The 21879-nt window shown below is 34.6% G+C and overlaps 1 protein-coding gene across 1 annotated transcript in view; it reads right to left on the bottom strand.

Moving 5' to 3' along the window:
• Window positions 1–21879, bottom strand: part of SHPRH (SNF2 histone linker PHD RING helicase, E3 ubiquitin protein ligase) — an 81120-nt gene that overhangs the window by 17159 nt on the left and 42082 nt on the right. Inside the window, exons 18-25 of the mRNA XM_011959444.1 lie at window positions 21392–21534; window positions 20443–20616; window positions 20064–20126; window positions 18884–19109; window positions 17063–17206; window positions 15889–15990; window positions 11463–11534; window positions 8462–8650 (exon numbers count right to left, since the gene is read on the bottom strand). Coding sequence (XP_011814834.1) covers window positions 8462–8650; window positions 11463–11534; window positions 15889–15990; window positions 17063–17206; window positions 18884–19109; window positions 20064–20126; window positions 20443–20616; window positions 21392–21534 — 1113 coding nt within the window. The remainder of the gene's footprint in view (window positions 1–8461; window positions 8651–11462; window positions 11535–15888; window positions 15991–17062; window positions 17207–18883; window positions 19110–20063; window positions 20127–20442; window positions 20617–21391; window positions 21535–21879) is intronic.

Here is a 21879-nt window from a genome sequence, read left to right as displayed (position 1 = left end):
GATAAAGCTGTACTTAACTATAAGCACCTCTGTCCTCTTCTGACATTATTGTCCCTTTCCTTACTCCCATCCTTTCTTCTTAGTCTCTTCAGCACACACACATACCTCCTAATCCTAACTTTGTGCTTAATGTTTGGTTTTCCTTCATGTTTCTGAAACATTAATGACCAAGGCCCAGTTTTGGAGTAAGGACACAGCTTCTCTTCTGTACCCTCACTGACTGTATCTTTGTCATTCTTCTCTCCAAGGCACTAATTCTCTCTAAGGTCAACTAGAAAACTGGGATGGGAGACATACAAAGTGTTCCCAGTCAGCTCAAGGCTGTTCTCTCTCCTGGTTTTCTACTCAAGACACAAAGTCAGCAGCCAGGAGAACTAAAATGTTTAAAAATAAAGAAGTGAAGTAAAGTGAAGTCTTTCACTTTCTGGAAAATAAAGTGCAAAGTTAAAGCTCCAGAATTTGGGGCAGGAAGTCAACACACTGAGAAAACAGTAGAGACCCAATAGCACCAAAGGCCAATAAAGAATCTTTCCAATGAAGTTTGGCCTGGAAGTCACTTAGTAACACAACTCAAGATCAGAAATGTCATGTGGCTGCTTATCTGCTCTAACAGGTGCCACTAACTTGTTTTTATCAGAGTTAAGTCTCATTGGAATAAGGTGTTCTATAGTTGCAGCCTCCTGTTGTAAAATGTGGAGAACCTAACCTTTGAATTACAAGTTGTTAAATGTGTTAAAATGACAGAAAATTCAGTTTTGTTTCTTTGACGTATGTTCAGTAGACTGAAAAAATTCTTCTAATAAAGTAACCAAGTAGCATCTGATCTAGATTTTAATCCTCTCCCCTCCAGAATGAGATGAACTATTTTACTGATGCAATTTCAAAGGGATGAAGTGCTTTTCATGCACTGAAGACTTATTATTGGGGAAAAAGAGGGTGCAACATTAATAGTGAAAATCTGAGTATTGGTGTAGAAAGATACACTATAGCTTGGCTTTACTCTATTTCGATTCATGTCCATAACCTATCTACTGAGATTCCTTACTTAAGGGAGAAAGGAAAGGAATGAGAACACATATGAGAGTTCTCTGCTGCAGCAGCAAAGGGCTACTTGCACTTGATTTACACATATACAAGAAAAATAATGCTCAGTGACTAGGAAGGTATTGTTGCTTTGTATTTCGCTTCTATGACTCTATAAGAAAAGTGAATACTGGAGCACTATCTGAAACAGAGCTTGGCAATCCATCACCCTGAATTAAGAGCTTGTTACTCAATATATCCCTTTGTCACCAATCTAGTTCTTCCTTTTCCTTTGCCATTTTCTATTTTTTCTATTTACCTCATCTGCCCACATCTTTCTGCCACCTCTTTTTCTGTGCAGGACCTGTGGATTCCCATGGTCATGCTCAGCTCCATTTGTAAAATTAAGAGTTAAAGTCGCTGCTGACACCTCAAGAACATCAGAGTAAAGTCAATGCAATGAAGATGATGAATACACTCAGTCTTATTTTATTTATTTATTTATTTTTTGAGATGGAGTCTCGCTCTGTCGCCCAGGCTGGAGTGCAGTGGCCGGATCTCAGCTCACTGCAAGCTCCGCCTCCCAGGTTCACGCCATTTTCCTGCCTCAGCCTCCTGAGTAGCTGGGACTACAGGCGCCCGCCATCACGCCCGGCTAGTTTTTTGTATTTTTTTAGTAGAGATGGGGTTTCACCGTGTTAGCCAGGATGGTCTCGATCTCCTGACCTCATGATATGCCCGTCTCAGTCTCCCAAAGTGCTGGCATTACAGGCTGGAGCCACTGCGTCTTGCCCAGTCTTATTTTTTTAATCAAACAAAAGAGAGAACATTTTTGTTTGGAGACTACTTTATGTCAACAAGCAGGCTGTATCTTTAGATATTTTATATATATTAATTAATATATGTATTCATACATATGAAATACACACAAATATATAGGAAAAACTTCCAAAAAAGTTTTATATTGAGAGGACTGTTAGTCAAGTTATTTCCTATTTTGGTATTTTCTGACTTCTGTTACTTTTATTCTGGACTTTTCTTTTTGAAATAGAGCTAACTCCTTCAATGTGTGTGTGTTGTCCATAGTAGGTTCAGCTGAGTTAAGATCAGTTAACATTGTTTTATTTCTGTCTGTACCTGTTGACCATGCTAAAAACCATATTGGTGGCCACAGATACAATTGAGTGCAGCTATGAAGCTTGTATGATTGGTGCTACCAAGGGGAAATACTTTTCAAGCACATGCGCAGGGCAAGTACTGGGTTCTTCAAGCATTCACATGATATTTGAATAAAGCTCAATGGAAATTATGTCTAGGCTATGGAAAATCTTACAAGTGTATTAGGCCACAAAAATATTACCCTGCTATTTTAAACATTTTGCATAATTATTTCAAAGATGTAAGTTAGCAATGGAAAAAAAGTTAAGAATTTTATTTGTATACAAAGGCTCTTAGGGTTACTAGGTATACAGACTATTCAATTGTTATCCATCCATGCATTCAAATACTTACTGAGTGTCTATTATATGCCAGGTATTGTTCCAAATGCCTCATATAAAATAGTGAATAAAACAACATCCCTACCTCATGAAAAGTCCTCTACCTTTTAATGGAGTTTACACTCTACAAATGATGTTTTCATAAAGATAACTTTTAGTTTATATCTTAGAAGTCTCTACTGTGTGTTCAATTTATTGAAAGCTATGGATAACTTTAACATGAGGCTAACAGTTCAGAATTACATGTATTAACTTGGCCAGTGAACAGAAAGAGAAATGGTATTTTTTTTTTTGCAATTATATTTAGTCATAACATATTTTAACAAAAAATATACAACTGCATTCCAAATTTACCAGTTAATGTTCATGTTATACAAAACTTGTCTTATATAAGAATATTTAGATAAATATATTTAAATATAATCACTTCTGGATTATATTTACCAAATTATTTTATTCCTATTTTAAACTCAGTCAGAATTTCATAATCCGTTTTCCACTCAGATGTTTATTTTAACTATATTTTAAAAGTGTGAGACAGATGTCACAAATGATCTTTAAATTAACTGAACAAAAATTCAAATTAAAAAAGAACAGAACAGGATTCTACATGTAGAATTCTACACATAGTATGGCTAGGCTTCTCTGTGAGTTGGAATGTAGAGATACAGAGTTTTTTTCTACAAACAGGCCATATAAGATATCTCTATTATTAAGATATTTGCTTGCTAAAAATACAGATTTCTGGACCACATCCCAGGTCTAATGAGTCAAAGTTTATGGAGGTGAACAAAATTTATGAACAAAGTTTATGGAGAATGAACAAAATATTTATTTTAAAAAGCAGGCCAGTTGATGGTCAGATACTTAAAAGTTTGACAAGAGAAGCAATTGTGTAGTATGTGGTGGGTGGAGAGGGTGCTGTATTGCTGTCACTGTATCTACGTAGTGGTTATGTCTATTTTCTCCCGGACAGAAATTTCTTATTATTTAAGACTCTTGTTCATTATAGGGTCAGGGTTTCCACTGGCAAAACGCTTTGTATGAAACCTAGCCAAACATAAGACACAGGGAACAAGACACATGGGCCATATGTTCTGCCAGGAGGCCCACTTCACCATCCAAAATGCCTGGCAGTTGTCAGAACTTGCAAGGGGAATTTTGTTTACTTTGTGAGATGCCCACTAGGTTCCAAAGGTCATTTAGGAATACTGTCACACTGTTGCTGGGGAAGAAATGGTCTTCAACTTAACCAAACAGGACATTTGTGATCCTAGTATTCATTTTGTATCTATGGTCAATCAACAGCATTCCTTACATTGTAAAATCTCTTCTTTCCAAGAAATACTACTTAAAAATGTCTACTACTAATAAATAGTAGTTTTATGTTTTCCAAATATCTTTTATCCACAAAACAGCTATATGATTAAGCATTATGCATGATATATGGTTTGCTGTGTCTGAGAATCTTGACATAAATACAGTGAAATAACCATTTCAGAAATAAATTTCATATTTCAGAAAATATAAACATTTCAATTAAATAAAAAATTACTTCTCAGTATTGTCTGTTAAAGATCAGGGATTTGATAATCAACAATAATATAAAAAGTTTAGAAATAATTGGAACTAGTAGTTCTAAAATTTGAAAATAATGCCTTAATTATTTACACACAGCCATCTTTATTTACATACAAATCCAAAATAGGCAATATGACCTTTTATGTGGAAGTTTCAAAGAGTCACAAGAGAGGGGTGAAGTCTCAGAATATAATAAGCAGATGTTTCAAGGAGGACATGACAGACAGCAGGGCAGAAATGTGACAGAAGTCAGAAGAAGAGACAGGAAGCACAAGGCAAATGTGGCAGACACAAATGGTAACAGAAAAAGCAGCGAAGAGCCAACCTAAACATGGCATGAAGCAATGTGAGGACATCGAGGAGGGATAAAACTTGCCCGCACAATGATACAATATTCAGTCTTATGTTCAAGAAAAGAAAATGTAATTACATGTGCATCTTTTTATCAAAGGGAAATTATCTTTAGTAAATTCTATCATCTTAATTTTTTTTAAAGATGCTTCAGTTAATTCACATGTTCATCAATACCCATGAAAGACAGCGAGAAGTGAGAGCACAATAAACAGTATTTATACACTGATATCCCTGCTCCAACAGCACGGCACATGTAACTGTGCCAATCTCTATCCTGGGTGTCTAGGAAAGTTGCCATAAAATAAACAGGTGTTTGGATTTGATGGGCTCAATGACTCAGTTTCATAGAGGTTGTGCTGTTTACTGGTAGCTAGAGCAATCACTTCCTTAACCTCTCTGCACAAAACCTGACACAGCAGTTCTTTCTTATGCCAGTTCCTTGTACTGTGATGCATGCTTTTACCTAAGGGTGAGCCACCTCTTCTTAGCCATAAAGGCCATCTGTGGCCCTTGAGATGCTGTGGCCAGAGGAAGAGAATGAAGAGAAAAAAGGAAGGGCTAAGAAAGACTATCTTTATGGGAAGGAAAGGAGAAACTATAGGAGTGGGAAGAAAGGCGGAGAGAGGGACTGGGAAGGAGCGTAGCTCTCAGTGTTGCAGGCAGGATAAAGAGTAACTGTCAAATGCCTCAGGGCTGCACCGTAAGTCACCTACATCTTCATTCAGTAACTCTTAGGCATTTGCTTTAAGAATAGTCTTCCCTCAGTATCTGTGAGGGACTGACTGCTTCCAAAACTCCTGTGGATATCAAAATCCCAGGATGCTCAAGGCCCTTGTATAAAATAATGTCGTACTTACATATAACATACACACATCCTCCTGTATACTTTAAATCATCTCCAGATTACCTCATGTAATCCCTACACATCATTTCATTTGCATGGATTCAACGTAAACTCAGCATGCTGCAAATTCAAGTTCTCCTCTTTAGAACTTCATGGAATTTTTCCTTTTCTAAATATTTTTGATCTATGGTTGGTTATATCCACAGACACACAGGGCTGACTGTAAAATGTATTCAGGGGATTCACCGATAGGGAACAGGACTAGATGATCCTTAGGTCATGATGCTCTCATGACGTATCCTTGCCTATTCTGTTCCTCCCATACTGTCCTGCACTTCCGTCCTGTTTGTTCACCCTCTCACTTTTCTTCTTTCACTGCTGGACCTTTCGCTGGTGCCCCCTGGAACTTGTATATCATGAAACAAAATTGTTTCATATTTTCTACCTCTTGTAGAAATACTGCTCTTCACTTCCCTGCTCTAATTAGAACCTGGCTATCCTCTAAACATACTGGTCTCTCAGCAGCCCTTTTGAAAGAAGGATTTGAGTGTTGCATTTGACTGCTGGTATGCAAACGCAGGTTTCAGAGCATTAGTTCTCATTGGTATAACAACTTCCATTTTTTGAGCCTCCTGAAGCCCAGTTATCCCAACTCTACTCTTTGCTATATTTACTGAACCCTATCTTACATTCACTAAGAACTTTGGTGCCTAATTTACTCTATACCTCAACTCTAGATATTACATACCGTCTGTCTGGACAACTCATCCAAAATTCAGGTCTCACTGTTTAATCTTCTAGCATCTTTTCTTCTCCATCTCACTTGAGTTACCTAACTTCTACAGTCACATCTGGCAGACCTGTCCTCTCTGGAATGACTATGATTTCCCATTCTCAGATAAGAACACCTATGTTTATATCTTTTGTGCTCAATAGATATTTGACTTCAATGAAACCTCTACTTTCTATACATCAACATTCTCCTTCTTTTCAAGAAACTTGTATTACAAATTATCCTTTCTCCTATATCTTCAGTCTATCCTTTTTTTTTCACGGGAGATTAAACACGCTCAAGAATCTTTTGTCTTAAACAAAACAACCAAAAAAAAGTGATGTCTTTCTGTACTCATATCTTCTGGTTACAATTCTGCTTCTATCTCACAGTTAAATTTATGAAACAGTTGGGCATTTTTTGTACTTCTTGACTTCCTGCTCATCCCTCAATCCCTCCCAATCTGCTTTCTGCCTCTACATTTGTGTTAAAAGAGCTCCTTCTAAAGTCATCAGTGACCTCATTAGACAAACTAGTCCACACTGTAGTTGATCCACCCTCAGAACTACCGCCTCCTTACCGAAGCAGAGCTTCCCTGTGGCCTTTATTGCCAGCATACCCCACTGGATTGCCTGTCCCTGGTTGCTCCTTCTCATTTTCCAGCCCTCCCAACTTGATTCAATCTTTTAAAGTTAAGGACTTCATAGGATGCGATCTGAAGTAAACTTTTCTGTTAGTGACTCTGAATTTTGTGTCTCCAGCTCCACATATCAACACTTTCCTGGATAGTTCTACTTGGATGTCTTAGGCACCTTAAATATGGTATGTCTACATGTATCTTCTTCCAAATGCTTTATATCACCCACCTGCTTATTCACATCAGAAACCAGGGGTGATCTACGAAATCTCCTTCACTAATGCTGCCAACATTCTCTTAACTATCTTTACTTTAAACACGTCTAGAATATACGCACGTCTCTCCATTTCTACTGCCATCACCCAAATCATTGGCTGCCATCCGCCAAATCATCTGCTCCATTGGCCTATATGTCTGTTTTGGTACCAGTACCATTCTGTTTTGGTTACTGTAGTCTTGTAGTATAGGTTGAAATCAGGTAGTGTGATGCCTCCAGCTTTGTTCTTTTGTAGTGCTTATCACAATTATAACATATTATTTGTTAACATCTGTGCTTCTTGCCCTAATTAAAACTCCTTCACCAATCTCCACAAGAGTAGTAACCATATCTGTTTTATTTATGTGTATGCTGCGTCTATGAGGCCTAGCACACCGCCTGTGTCCAATATATATGTGTGGAATGAATGGATGAACGCTTATTCTAACTGTGGGATTCTGCTTATCCCAATAGACTAAAGAGCAATATGACTGATATTTGCAGGTTTTACTCAAATAACATGAAAAAGAGCAATTAAAAGTTCTTTAATGCAACTACAGTTTTCTTGGGAGAAGGGTACCCTAATAGCTGCCTAACTACTGGTAGTGAATTTCAACTTATAGCTGATTCTGCTTACAAAACACATTACTTAAAAGTGAAAAGAGAGTACCAAAAACTCAGAAGAAGGAATAAAGAATACTTCATCTTGCTTAAGAGTCAACCCCACCATTCTCTAATTCTCATTCTCTAATTATTCCTTAAAGCCTACATTTGCTATTACATTTAGATACTGATGTGTCTTTTGTTTAAGTCTGGTTAGAAAAAAAGTATTAGAAAAGCATATTTAAGGAAAAGAAAGAACAAAATAGTCTTGGCTTTTTATTAAATACCCCATAAAAGCAGTAAATCCAATTACAGATCTCGTCTGGATATCAAATTATAGTAATTTTCTTAAAATTCTGAATGAAGCACGGAAAAAAATTAGGAAAATAAAGCCAAAATTTGGCTTTACCCTGAAATAGCAATCCATGCTGTTTAAAAAGCACATTACATCTATCTTGTAGTTGTTTTCATTAGCCAATTTATTTTATCCTTCTGTTTAGACACATCCTTTTTTCCTTAGATCTAGGGCTGAGTAAAAGAATGAGGAAAACTCTTATTTTAAATAAATCTCTAATGTAACCAGACCTCTATCTACTTGTGGTGGATAGTAATATTATAGAGGATGATAGGAAACTGGAATTTTAAGCAGTTACATTTTAGCCACAGTGTACATGACTATCACTATTATGTTTGAATAAGCGTTCTGTGTTCCTCCCACAATAAAAAATTAGATGGTTAAGCTGAGGCTTTCAGGCAGTATATCTATGGACAACAGTGGCATCTACCTATTCACTGTCATGCTTGTTCTGACGTTCATGCTTTCTTAATCAGATACTGCTTCCTATATTATATTGCCTTACCTATGCTTCTACGTGTTCCTGACCTACTTTACCTTCACAGGGATATCCTCCTCCTGGTTTGCTTTCTCTGAGGTGAAGACATATGAGATTTCTTTGTGAGATGTGGTCTGGCGGCAGATTGCACACTTAATGGAGCTTCTGTGAGATCCCACGCTGTATTGTTCAATAATTATAGAAATGCATTCATTGCAGAAACAGTGACCACAGGTCAGTACTGCCCACTAAAAAGAAAACAGAACAAGCCTTAGTGCTATCAAAGATGCCTTACAACTTAGAAGTATATCAAAAGGAGAAGAGAATCACAATTTTTCTTCCCAAAGATTTTATGAAATTAATATTCTTTGTCATAAAGCCAAGTTGTGCCTTTAATTTTTTATTCCAAAGTAAGCTTTCATAATCTTCAGTTGTGTTCATCCTAAAAGTGAGCATGATAGTCATTGTAGAAAGGTGGTGTTCTCATTTCTGTATTTGGGAAGAACGTAAATCAGTCCTTCAGCACTCTAACAATAGATATAACAGAGGGACTCAGAATATTAATTTGGAGATAATATCATACTCGACATATTCCATTTAGTTTAAAAAATAGATTTATGTTTTCACAATTAAAGCACTTATATAGAAAATAATTATGGGTTAGTTAGTATCTCAAATTTCTTTTGAAAGTGGTTCTGGTTATTTTTTAAAAAATACAACCAAAAAGAAATTATTATTATTTTTTAGACAGTCTTGGTCTGTCACCCAGGCTGGAGTGCAAATGACGCAGTCTTGGCTCACTGCAACCTTGCAACCTCCATCTCCAGGGTTCAAGCGATTTTCCTCCCTCAGCCTCCCGAGTAGCTGGGATTACAAGTGCTCGCTGCCACGACTGGCTAATTTTTGTATTTTTAGTAGACAGGGGTTTCACCACATTGACCAGACTGGTCTTGAACTCCTGACCCCGTGATCCACCTGCCTTGGCATGGGATTACAGGTGTGAGCCACCACACTTGGCCAAAAAGAAATTTTTAAGGAAACCCCTTGTCCTATCTGGGAAAAATAAAATAATCCTCTCTGAATCTCTGTAACATACCATGGAGACTTTTGCCCTCTTTGGCAATGAGAGATGTAAAAGAGCAATAGATTTAGTCTAGGTGTAAGTTCTAAAAGCTATGGCATCTTACAAATGTAGATTTAACTTTTTTCATCTGGTAAAAACAATAAGAAAAACTGACTGTCTTTTGAGTGACAAAACTTTTAAATCCTTAAGCTACTTTTTTTTTTTTTTAGGATTTGCACATGTATGGAAAGAAAGTATGAGGCTGGCCCACTTGAGGTTCTTTGCTGAATCAACTAAGATGCTCTTAGGAAAAGAATTCACATTGAAAGAAGAGAAAATTGAAGTATATAAGCTTGGTTTTAAAACCATTATTTTGCCTATTATCAGCTAATACTATTCCTACTGTTCTCTAGCTGCACCTCTGCCAGAGTCCACAGGAGTTAAGACTAATGAAACCGAAGAGCTGTTTTACTAGCATTTTTGTATGACACAGAGCAGCACTATATCATACTTTATGTACCTCTAGCGCCACTGGAGTACTCTATTAGAAAGGAGTTTTGTGACTCAATGGAGCTCAAAATGGACCAACTAAATGTCAAGACAGGTCCACCTACATGTGCAATGGAGAAGAAGCAACGAGATACCTGGCACCTGAGCATTAGGAGTGACAGGAAGCTGACTGACCCAAACAGAAGAGACAAATGGCAATGCCTCCAGGGGCATCAGCTGGTATATATGAGTCATCTCTGATAGATTCTAATTTAATAGCTCTAAATTAGAAGAAGGGGAGAACTGGGGAGCCAAAAAGGAAAAAAATATACAGCTACTATACATTGTGAGTATGAACAGGGCTTGAAAAGTAGTTTTGTTACTATTATTGAAATCCAATATGGTCTTCTAGGTTATGCTAGAATTAAATGAACTAATGTATATGAAAGAACTTTAAAAACTGAAAATGTTTAAGACAAAATGAAATAAAATGTCTGAGACAGTCTAGCTGCATAAATCTTATCAAAACTAAAAGCAAAAAGACTACTTTATGTCATGATTTCTTCCATTTTTATCACAACTTTTATCACAGTTTCATCACTGACTTTTGTCAGAAGTCACCAGCATTTGTACACTACTATTTGCTCAGTTTCCAATGTAGCATCTTTCCTTTTAAGATGTATTACGACATATTCCTGTGATCTCACCTTCTCCACCAATCTTGGAAACTAAAAGGTACTTTCTTCTTGATTATTACTGGTCAGAATATGGAATGCATATATTTACCTTTCAACTCTCGGTTCCATAGAAAAAACCAGCCAAGAATATCTCTACTTCTTCAACAATAATAGGCTTATCTTTCAAATTTTCAAGGGCAATGAATATTCTGATATAGATACATAGATTTATCATAGAAAGCAGAAACTTGTATTTTCATAAATTGCAGTTCTCCTAGAGGAGAATATGTTTATGAACATTATGCATACTAATATTCACAAAGAAATATATTTAAGTGGTCTACCAAAATCACATCTAAATTTCCGTAGGAGAGATTAATTTGTACTCTAAAGTACAAGTATTACGAGATATTAATACTGGCAAGTAAGAACTATATTCTATACTAATGTAATACCTTAAGTAAATCTATGTGTGTTATATTACATTTCTGTATAATTACTGAATAACTATATTAACCTGACAAAGTCAAATTACTGGACACAACCTTGTGACTGGAAACAATGTTCGAAACTATGCATCTTTAATGAAAAAGATGGGGTCATTCTAGAAATATTTTTTCACTTGCCATTTCAAAAAAGCATTGCTCAAATATCTAACCCTAAGCATGTCACCTAACCTCTAGTGCTATCTTTAAGATGATGGTAATACTTGCCTTTCATAGAAACTAGTGGTGGGAAAAACGAGAGAGAGCGAAAGAAAAATTTTATGTAGAAACCTTGGAAAACCATAAGGTATTTTATAAATGCATCTGATGTTTATTATAATTTTACCTGTTTTCCCAGCTGTCGAGCACAGATTGGACAAGGTTCTGGATTAATACCTCCTGATGTTTTGTCTTGAGACTATTCAGAAAAGAATTAAAAAATACATTAGTTACATTTTTACATATAAAACCTGATCCATGTTTTGTAACTCATTTATGGAAATGAATACCGGCAATTACAATTTACATAATCTAACAACGTGGATGACCCATCAATATATTACCTAACATTATTATTCCTGAGACTTACTTACAAATATCATTTATTCAAGGAGTGGAAAAAAAAAAGAAAACAATTTTAATGATATAGATTGAATATCCTTAATCCAAAATCCGAAATCTGATGCTCCAAAATCCAAACTATTTGAGTGCTGACAAGGTAAACGCTCATCGGAGCATTTCAGGTAACAGATTTTCAGATAAGGCATCTAAACAAATTGAATCAATGAATTATTCTTTTCCTCTATTAATTATTGATTTTTATAAGTAAATCCATAATGTATGTATATATTTTACAGTTCCATAATGTTCATTTGATCTTACCATATAGAGTCCGTAGCGTTTTACTATGTTGTCCAGTTTTCCTTTTTACATATAATAAATCACCTACAAATTTAGTGACTTAAAACAAACATGTTTCCCATGATACTACAGGTGATTTGGGGATGGGCTGAGTTGGCTGGGGTTGGATGGTCTATGAAGGCCTCATGCTCATGTTTGGCAGTTGGTAGGCTATCTGTTCTGCAGGGAGGGCTGAGCTGAGGGTTCTGCTGCTCAAGAAGGTAAACTAGGCTTTTTCAGATAGTCTCACTGAGTTCCAAAGGGCAACAAGAATGGAAGGGTCATTGCTGTAGCACTTTGTAAATAATCTACTATAATTCACAATAGCTCTTCTTTTCCAATATATCAATAAAGAGTTGACATTTATATAAACAGTGAGATTATAAATATTTTAGGCCTTGTGGGCCATATGATCTGTGTTGTAACTACTCAATTCTGCTACTGTGGCATGAATGCAGCCACAGACAATAGGTAAATGAATGAGTGTGGCTGTATTCCAATAAAACTTTACTTACGAAAAAAGGTAGTGGGATGAATTTTTCCCATGCATGATAATTTGCAGATCTTTAAGTTAAATAAGTTATAAATTTTCCTCTAAGCACTGTCACATATTTTTACTTTCACTCAGTTCAGAGCATTCTCTAACCTCCATTTTGACTTCTTCTTTGACCCATGGGTTATTCGGAAGTATCCTGTCAATTTCTAAACTTTTAGGGATTTATCTAGTTACTTTTCCATTACTGATTTCTGGTTTAAATTCCTCTTCAGTCAGAAAACATGCTCTCACATACTTTTAAGAGCTGCTTTTTGAATTAGCATAAGGTCTATTTTGATAAATGTTTCATGTACACCTAAAAAATATGCATTCTGAAGTTGTTGGGTGTAGTGGTCTGTGTCAATTGGGTCATATTTGTTCATTAGTGTTCAAATGATCAATAGCCTTACGGACTTTTTTGTCCATTCCTCTGGAGCAATCTTATAATAGTTTACCTCTGCTTACCTCCTTCCTTTGTGCTACTGACAAATATTTTAGTTCTATATATGTTGTATAACCCATAACACAGCATTGTTGCTTTTAAATAGTCAATATCCTTGCATATTTATCCACGTATTTAAGCTTTTGCTCTTCACTCCTTACTGTAATTGCATCCTTCAATCTGAAATAATTTTCCTTCAATCCAAAGAAGCTCCTTTAATACTTATTGTGATGTGGGTTTACTGGAGATGACTTCTTCCAGTTTATGTTTGTCTGAAAATATCTTCATTTCACTTTTTTTAAAAAAGGAAATTTTTCATTAAGTATAGAACTTTAGCTTGGCTGTTTTTTTTCTTTTAGCAGTTTGAAGATGTTCCAATGTCAACTGGTTAAACTATGGAAACACTGAAACATCTCTAAAGGTGAAAAAAAAAATATCTCTATGTAGTCACCAGTTTTATTAGTGCTCCTTTGTAAGTATTAAGTGTTTTATCTCTCAACTTTTTTTATTTCTATTTTTCATTATTTTTGGTTTCCAGCAGTTTGACTATGATGTACCTAGGCAGTATTTTGTTGTCTTCTTTACTTATTCTGCTTAGTGTTTCTTAACTTCTTGAATCTTCAAGTCATTTGTCATACTTTTATCAGTTTTAGAAAATTCTCAGCCATTATCTCTTCAAGCTCCTGTCCTATTCTCTTCCTCTTGAACTTCAATTACAAGTATGCTAGATCTATGAAATTACAAGTATGCTAGATCAAACAACTGTGTCTCAAATCTCTTTTGCCCTATTTTGCTCTTTTTCTATCTATGCCACTTCAAATTGGGTATTTTCTATTGTACTGTACCTGAGTTCATGAATCCTGTTTTTTTCTGTGTCTGGTTTCCATTCAAAGAGTTTCTGATTTCAGATACTGTATTTTTACAGTTCTATAATGTTCATTTAATCCTACCGTGTAGATTCCAGTTCATTTTATCTATGTTGTCCAGTTTTCCTTTTCCTTTCTTTCATATACAGGTTGAGCATTCCAAATCCAAAAATCTGTAATCTAGAACACTCTAAAATCATAAACTTTTTGAGTGCTGATACAATACTCAAAGGAAATGCTCACTGGAGCATTTCAAGTTTTGGATTTGAGATGTTCAACCTACATAAAATTGTTGATAGATATTGTTAAAATGCTTTTAGGAAAAGCTTATATAAATTTATATTTCCATTGGTAATGCATAAAATGCATCCATTCCCTGCCCTTTTTCACCACTGGGGTGTGTAATCATTTAAAATATCTGTGCCTATTTATTGGCAGAAAATAGCACCCGTGTAATTTGATTTTTCCATCATTATAGATTAAATGCTTTTTCTTTTATTAATAGCCAAATGGATTTTCTTAGGTAGATTATTTATATCCTTAAAATTTTAGGTTTTAAAAAATATTTTAACATATAAACAATGACGTACAAGATAACTGTCTTTTTATTTTGACTATCATATTTAAAGTACAGAAATCTTACATTTAGAAAACTTATGCCCAGGAATGTTGAGACATTTTTCCTTAGTGTTTTTCTTTTTTTTTTTTTTTGAGATGGAGTCTTGCTCTGTCCCCTAGGCTGGAGTGCAATGGCGCGATCTCAACTCACTGCAACCTCTGCTTCCCAGGTTCAAGTGATTCTCCTGCCTCAGCCTCCCGAGTGGCTGGGATTACAGGCGTGTGCTACCATGCCGGTTAATTTTTTGTATCTTTAGTAGAGACGGGGTTTCACCATGTTGGTCAGCATGGTCTCAAACTCCTTGGCCTCCCAAAGTGCTGAGCCACCATGCCCAGCCTAAGTGTTATCTTCTTAATGTTAGCAATTTGCATGAAACTTTTAAATTTTTTTCTTCTTTTTACCTTTCAGAATAAGTGTTGGTAATCATAACAATAATAAGGATCTTAATAATATTAATAGCAGCAAAAACCGAGAAAGTGCTTAACAGAGCAGAAACTACTCTGGCATTTTACATATATTAATTCACATAATCCTCAAGACAGCCCTATACTATAAAGTAGTGTTGATATCATTCTCATTTTACTGATGGTGCGAGGAAAAGTGAATAACTTAAATAAAGTCACATATCTAGAAAATAGTGGAGTCACGATTCAAAATTGGGCTGTCCAGATCCAAAGTCTATCTTCAGTCACCATGCTATATCTATAATGAATGTCTAACTTTTCATTTTGTCTGAGATTTACTGATTCACTTTAAATATATGTTATGCCAGTTTCCAGAAGAATTCAAATCTATAGCTTGTCCTCACTTGCCCTATCCAAATATTTACTACCCTATCTTGCCCCTAGAAGGTTCTCTGTCAACTAGCAAAATATGAATGCCTGCAATAAAATGAAATTATATTTAATCAATGACCCACCAATTCATCAGTGTTCAATATAATACTTAGATCACAACTCAGAACATGTTTTGAATTATACTTAATATTTGAAGTCCACCTTTATTACCATGTACTCTGATTTAGTAGCTTTCCAAACACACTTCACAGTTTCAAATAACAAATTACAAAATATTTTTGTATTTACAAATGAATGCATGTGTATAAATTGTATTATGCTATTTTCACCAAGAGATACGTTGTAATACTTTTACTATTCAAGGCTTTGAACTATAGTCCATTTACATTGTTCTCTATTATACAGTGCATGCCTTCTATATCATCTGCATAATATAATTTCTATAGATAACAATATTCTTCTGTGATCTCTGTAGCTATTGTAGAGACACAGTGTTCGGACTCATATAACACAAAATATTAATTTAAAAAATTTGCACCATTATGAAAGGAGTCACTAAAATCATTTATGATAATACAGCATAGGAAAAAGTAGCATGTCTTAAAAACAATACCTTCTCCAAATTAGTTAGGTAAAGAAGCTGCCCAAGTTTTTTCTGAAGCTGTGATGTAGCAACAGCTTTATCATTTAGTAGTTTTATTCGGTTTTGTTCTACCTAAAGAAAATAAAAATAAAAACTTCTTTATTCTTTCAGAAAGACAGTTAAATTATATTAAATATGAACAATTCTCCAGTAATACAAATGTATTTTGTTTTTTAAAAAAACCCATTTACATTCTAAAACACAAGTTTTCAAAATAGATACTAGATAATATATTTCAAATGACTCTTTTTTCTTTCAAATAGGAAATGTCCTTATGTACCTGAAGTTAGATAAAAAATAAACTCAAATTCTATTATGTACCATTTTTTTCAGTAATACATCCATGGAATAAAGAAAAGTTAAATGATTTGTTGCTCTGGCCTCAGTGATTTCATGAAATCCAGGAAAGAATTTCTCTGCCCTTCTTTCCTCTGTCCCCCTGGTAGAATACAGCAGACAGAGAAGGAACACTCAAACAAGAATTTATTTTCTCAGAAAAACTTATTCAGAATTCACATTTAAGTGAGATAGTATATAATGAATATATCTAAATTTTTCCAAGTTACAGTCTCCAAGCTGTACAGAAAGACTTAAAGCACTAAACAAATAAGAAATAATAATGAATTATAAAGGAAATAATATATTTTAATGGAGAATAAAAAAGATTGGTGGAGCAATGTTTTTAAACCTGAGTTACAAAGACAAATTTATTAGAAGGTAAAGTTGTTAATATTAGTTCATCATTAGCAAAAGAAACACTGCAAAAGAAAAGGTTTCAGTTGTTTTTAAGGAAGATTTTTCTACTTCTGATAAAACTAAGGTAACAGAAAATGCCTAAAAAGTGACTGAGAATATCTATTGGTCTTAATAGCACATACAAGGTTTTAAACTCAAAAACAGATGAACGTGCAACCTGGAGAGAAACAAGATGCACCAAAATGCTAAGCATGTATTAGATACGAAATTGCTCATCTTCGACCATTTTTGATCTACAAAGACAATTTTCTATGGGTCAAATTAAAAATGGAGATTAAATACACACTTATAGTAGAGCTCAGTGCCCTGATTCTGCCTCTTCTATGGGTCTCTGATATCTGTGACATCTGCTTGCTGTTCCCTATTCTGTGATTTACTTGCCAATTACCTCGTGTGGTTCAATGATATGAAGAACAGGCGGATTAGGCTTTGGCTCCCTAGGATCACGCACTCTTAGTCGTTCTGTAGCCATTGCAAGTTCATCAACAGCAGACACACGATTCCTCAGAGCCATCCAATATTCATGAAGCAACTGAACAGAAAAGACAAACACAGTGGTAAAGCATGTAATTAAAACTGGTTAAAACCACCAAGATGTGCCTTAAGCAAACATCTTCAATGACATCTCACATTTTTTCGCTATGTGTCTAAAACAAGTAGTTCTTGGCATCATTTTTAGAATGAAATGTGAATGAAAAAATCTCTATAGGACACTGCCTCTTTAGATTCTCAGGAACAGAATACAAAGATTTCTTGGTAGGACCAAAAATCTTTATAAAGTCCAATTGTAGGCTGCCAGAATCTCTTCTCTGTTTCATTTTTTAAAAATGTTTTTATTGTAACATATTTCACATATTCAACTATGTATAAATGGTATGAAGAATACTAAAATATACAATCAAGTACCCACCATCTAATTTAAGAAAGAATAGTATGAATTCCTTAGAAAGGCTCTGCATGTTCTTTCTCAACTGTATCACTCTTTCCTCACATATCCCTCCTTCAATACCCAACCATGGAGCAACCACTATTCTGAATTGTACTTATCCTGCTACACTTTTCACTGAACTTATAGTATATGAAATGTATTCTTAATAATTCAGTTATATATGTTTCTGAAATTCACAGAAATGGTATCAATCAGTGTGCATTTTTTGACAGGCTCTCTTCACTGACTTTACATTTTCAGGTAGATCTGGTGGATATGTATAGCAGGACCTCATTCAAGTAGCTCTTCTGTGAAAAGGTCTGCAAAGTTATGCACAAAAAAAAATGTACCAAGACCTGGGAGAATTGCACAATAAGCTCTCTTCTGAACAAAGGGCATGTGGCCAAACTGAGTCGAAAGGAAGAATACAAGGGAAACTGCACATCGTACATAACACTTCTTCCAAGGCTTACTGTAATTAAGTGTGTTAATCTGCTTTGTATTCACAAGAGTAATGTGTGAGAAAAAAAATTATTATAAACCAATGATTTCAATGCTATAAAAGTATTCCCCAATTTATGACATATGAACTGAGAGTACAAATAACTACCTTTCTGCATAAAAATTTTTATCCTACTTTAAAAAAGACTTTAAAAAAAAGAAATTGAATAAAAATATGTCATTATAAATAAAACACTTCTTTCCTTCCTTTACCTATCTCACCTGCAAAGCAGCACAATGGATAACTAATCCAAATAAAACAATAATTGAAAATTAATGAATTATGAAATCTCAAGTACAGAGTTTTAATATGATGGAATCATTAAAGTACAAATATGAAAGGGCATATTGGTCTTTATTCATTGGAATGGTTTCCAGACTTAAAGGATGAGAAGTATTTACTATGTTCCCCAGTCTTTAAGGTAGTTGGTGCCTGCTTCTTATTCACAGAATGAAAACAAAGCTCTAATTTCATAAAATAGCAGTGGAAGATCAAGCTAATAATAGAATTAAAACTTTCACGGCTAAACAAAAAGTTTCATATAAGTTCCAGTTTAATAATGATTTTCTTATAGTAGTTTAATAAATAGAATGTCTTTGAGTATTATGGTATTTGCTATCCTTTATTACAACAACTACATTTTAGGCAAAGAGAAATTATGCCACCCTAATCTGAAAAGAAGATTTTAAAAAACTAGAGAGAGAGAAAAAGTAGCAGTCAAAATTGATGTAAAAAAGAAGGAATTTTTAATTTTGGAAGGAAGTTTTAAAATACTATACCTTATATTCCTTCTTCCATGCTTCAAAGAGATCCATTGAAGTGCTTCCTTCATCAACAAATTCAATATCAAACCTATGCGATTTTGCAAATGATAGTATTGCTTTCATAGATCGCTCTGTCTCACTTATTGCCCAGAGACCCCGGGTGGTGGTAGGTGCTCGATCATCCACCAGTCCTTCTTCATCTTCTATCATCTCCTCAAATATTGCAGTCTGGCCTTTGACTCTGAAAACATAACAGAACAAAACAACAGTAACTGCTATCGGTGAGTGAAAAGCACTGTAAATGAGTGATATTAGCAAAGCAAATACAGAAGCAGGGTCAGTAACTTTTCAACAACAACTTTCAATGTGAGTTCTAAAAGAATTGGAAGTCTTTGGAAAAAACAAAGCAACCTTGGAAAAGCTGAAAACATCATAAATTTGGCCAGTTTTTTTTTTTTTTTTAATTCTATCATGTAGACTGTAACAAACAAAAAGACTACTGATTCATTTGCCATAACACAACACAAAAATCTTGTTTTCTTCCTTCACATGCAGAAGTGAATGCTTGGCAAGGAAACATGTGGGGAAAATTTCTATTTTAGAGAAGTTATATCTGTTGGAGATGAATGAACAGAATTTGGATAGAAACATGAAGAAATGTATTATTTACTTCAGTAATAACAGAAACAGATTTGACCTAAAACAGAATAGTAACATACCTGGATGAAAGTGGATACATTTATTATTCTAACAAGCTTCCCTCTGAGAATCCAAGTGTTTGTGACAATGTTTACTTATGGTTTTATTAAAGTAATAACATATTTGACTGTGTCATTCTTTATTCTTGAAGAAGTTATGCCAGATACTGTAAGTTCTAACTTGAATAGCAATAAAATGCTAGTAAAATCTGTATAATTCAAACCCATTGGACTCTAGAGTCTGGGATTTTACCACTCCCCAAAACTGCACCTCAATTAATTATATATTACTACACTATGAACATTTAGGAGGGTAACTTCTGGATAGGTAAAACTGGGCATATTAAACAATCAAAATGCCAAAGGTGTAATAATCAATTTAATTAAAGAAACAATATAATAAAGGTTACTGTGGGGGAAAATATAGTCATATCAAATACTGAGTCTTGAAAAATGTTTCATTTTCTTGACGGGTAATAATCAAATAGAGAACTTACGTGTTGGAAAATAGCTTTGATTCATACTCTGTGAACAATTCATCAGCTTTACAAAAGACACAGCTGAAAAAAAAAAGATTAACAGAGAAATATTCACAAACATAACCAGCAATCTGATAATTTTAAGGAGAAGCTTAATATTTTAATTTCATTTCTCTTTCTACTAGATACGTCATTTTAGAAAAAAAAAATCACATGGTTTTTAATACCTTGTCCTTGAGACTTTATTTTTTTTTAAATTAGATTGATACATCTCTTTCTACTTCTGTCTCAATTAAAACGAAAAAACCTTTACTATATGAGTCAATTGTTTCTTCTCTAAGATATCTAACTTAAAGAAATGGTACCATTTCATTGTATGATTTCTTCCATTACCTACCAGTTGAGAGGAAGTCTGGCTGGTCGGAGGTGGCAGACTGTTGCAGACTCAATAACATTACGAGATGGAGGTCCCTCCAGGTTTTTTACAGCCTCTCTTACTAGCTTCTGGCATTTATTTAGCTCTTCCATTTGTGTTGTAAGTAAGAACTGAAGACCTCTGCAGTCACGGAACCTGATTCCCACACCAGCACCACACACAACACAAAGAAAAGAATAATAGGTCAATTTCCTCAAATTCAGAAAATGGTTGCCAAACAAAGTGTTAAACCGTTTGTTGTTTGTTTGTTTAACCAGCAACATTTGACTGAGTTTTCCTACAGTGTATTCAAAGTATAATACTGGGCTGTCTACAGTAAAAGACACCAAAAAAATTTGATAGTCCTGTGATCAGGAACTGAAAAAGAGCAGGAAAAACGTTATGTCTCTGTCTCAGATATCTTTGAAAGTGTACGACTGCCACGTTCTTCCGTTTTAAGCCTGACTACAGATAGCCCTCCTGACATCCTTGCTCTATATGAGCAGGTGCCTGCAGGATGAAACATAAAAGCAGAAAATTGGGAAGAAAGAAGAAAAATGGCTAAGAGTTATATTCCTTGGTTGAATATATATATATGTATATACATTTAATTAAATCTGTAATTACACACTATATACGAGGCACTTTGCCAAGCACTTTTCCTGTATAATTTCAATAGTTACTAATGTGCTCACATTATGAAGTGTAAAATATTAAAGTAACTAAAGTAACAAAGGTATGTGGCAGTTGTGAGTTAAACCCAATTATGGTACCCATAAAAAAGACTGCAAAAAAGAAGTATGAATGTGTGTGTATAAGTTTATGAATGGAGAAAAAAAGTCAGTAATAATGAAAAATTAGAAACTAAAAAATACAAGGATTTCTTTGCTTTCAAAGTTATGATAGACACTTTTTCTTCCTGTTTTCTTACTTCTCTGACATAGAAAGCTTGCCAGTTTGTTGCTTGTAGTTGCTGGTTATTTCATTTAGCACTCGCTGAACAAGCTCCTCATCAATAGTAAATTCTATTGCTCTGTGGATCACATTTAGCCACCAAGGAGAATTAGAATGAATCTGTAAAAAAGGTAGCAGTTAATCAATTATTATTTTTTTTTAGTACTCACAAAGCTTCCATCAATGGGCAGCGTGGTGTCAAAATTCAAAGAAAGTAATAAATGCTATTCTCAAAGGGACTATCACAGAGGGGAGATAAGTATACATATTCCATGTACAATGCTCGCTTCCTCTTTTGAAAATATAATTAAAGAGAAACCCCTATTTCCTAGCTACTCTGGATAAATGAGAATTTGTTGTATGCATTTATATAACAAGGCTGTAACTAAAAAAATTATTTACACCAAATGAAAATTCAATAATCTATATATGTGAAAAGGTCACAGGTCTCTTGATCAGCATAAG

Source organism: Colobus angolensis, unplaced genomic scaffold (assembly GCF_000951035.1).
Source record: "Colobus angolensis palliatus isolate OR3802 unplaced genomic scaffold, Cang.pa_1.0 Scaffold493, whole genome shotgun sequence".
Classification (NCBI taxonomy): domain Eukaryota; kingdom Metazoa; phylum Chordata; class Mammalia; order Primates; family Cercopithecidae; genus Colobus; species Colobus angolensis.
Note: the sequence above shows the minus strand (reverse complement) of the source record. Positions and strands in the feature narration are given on the sequence as shown.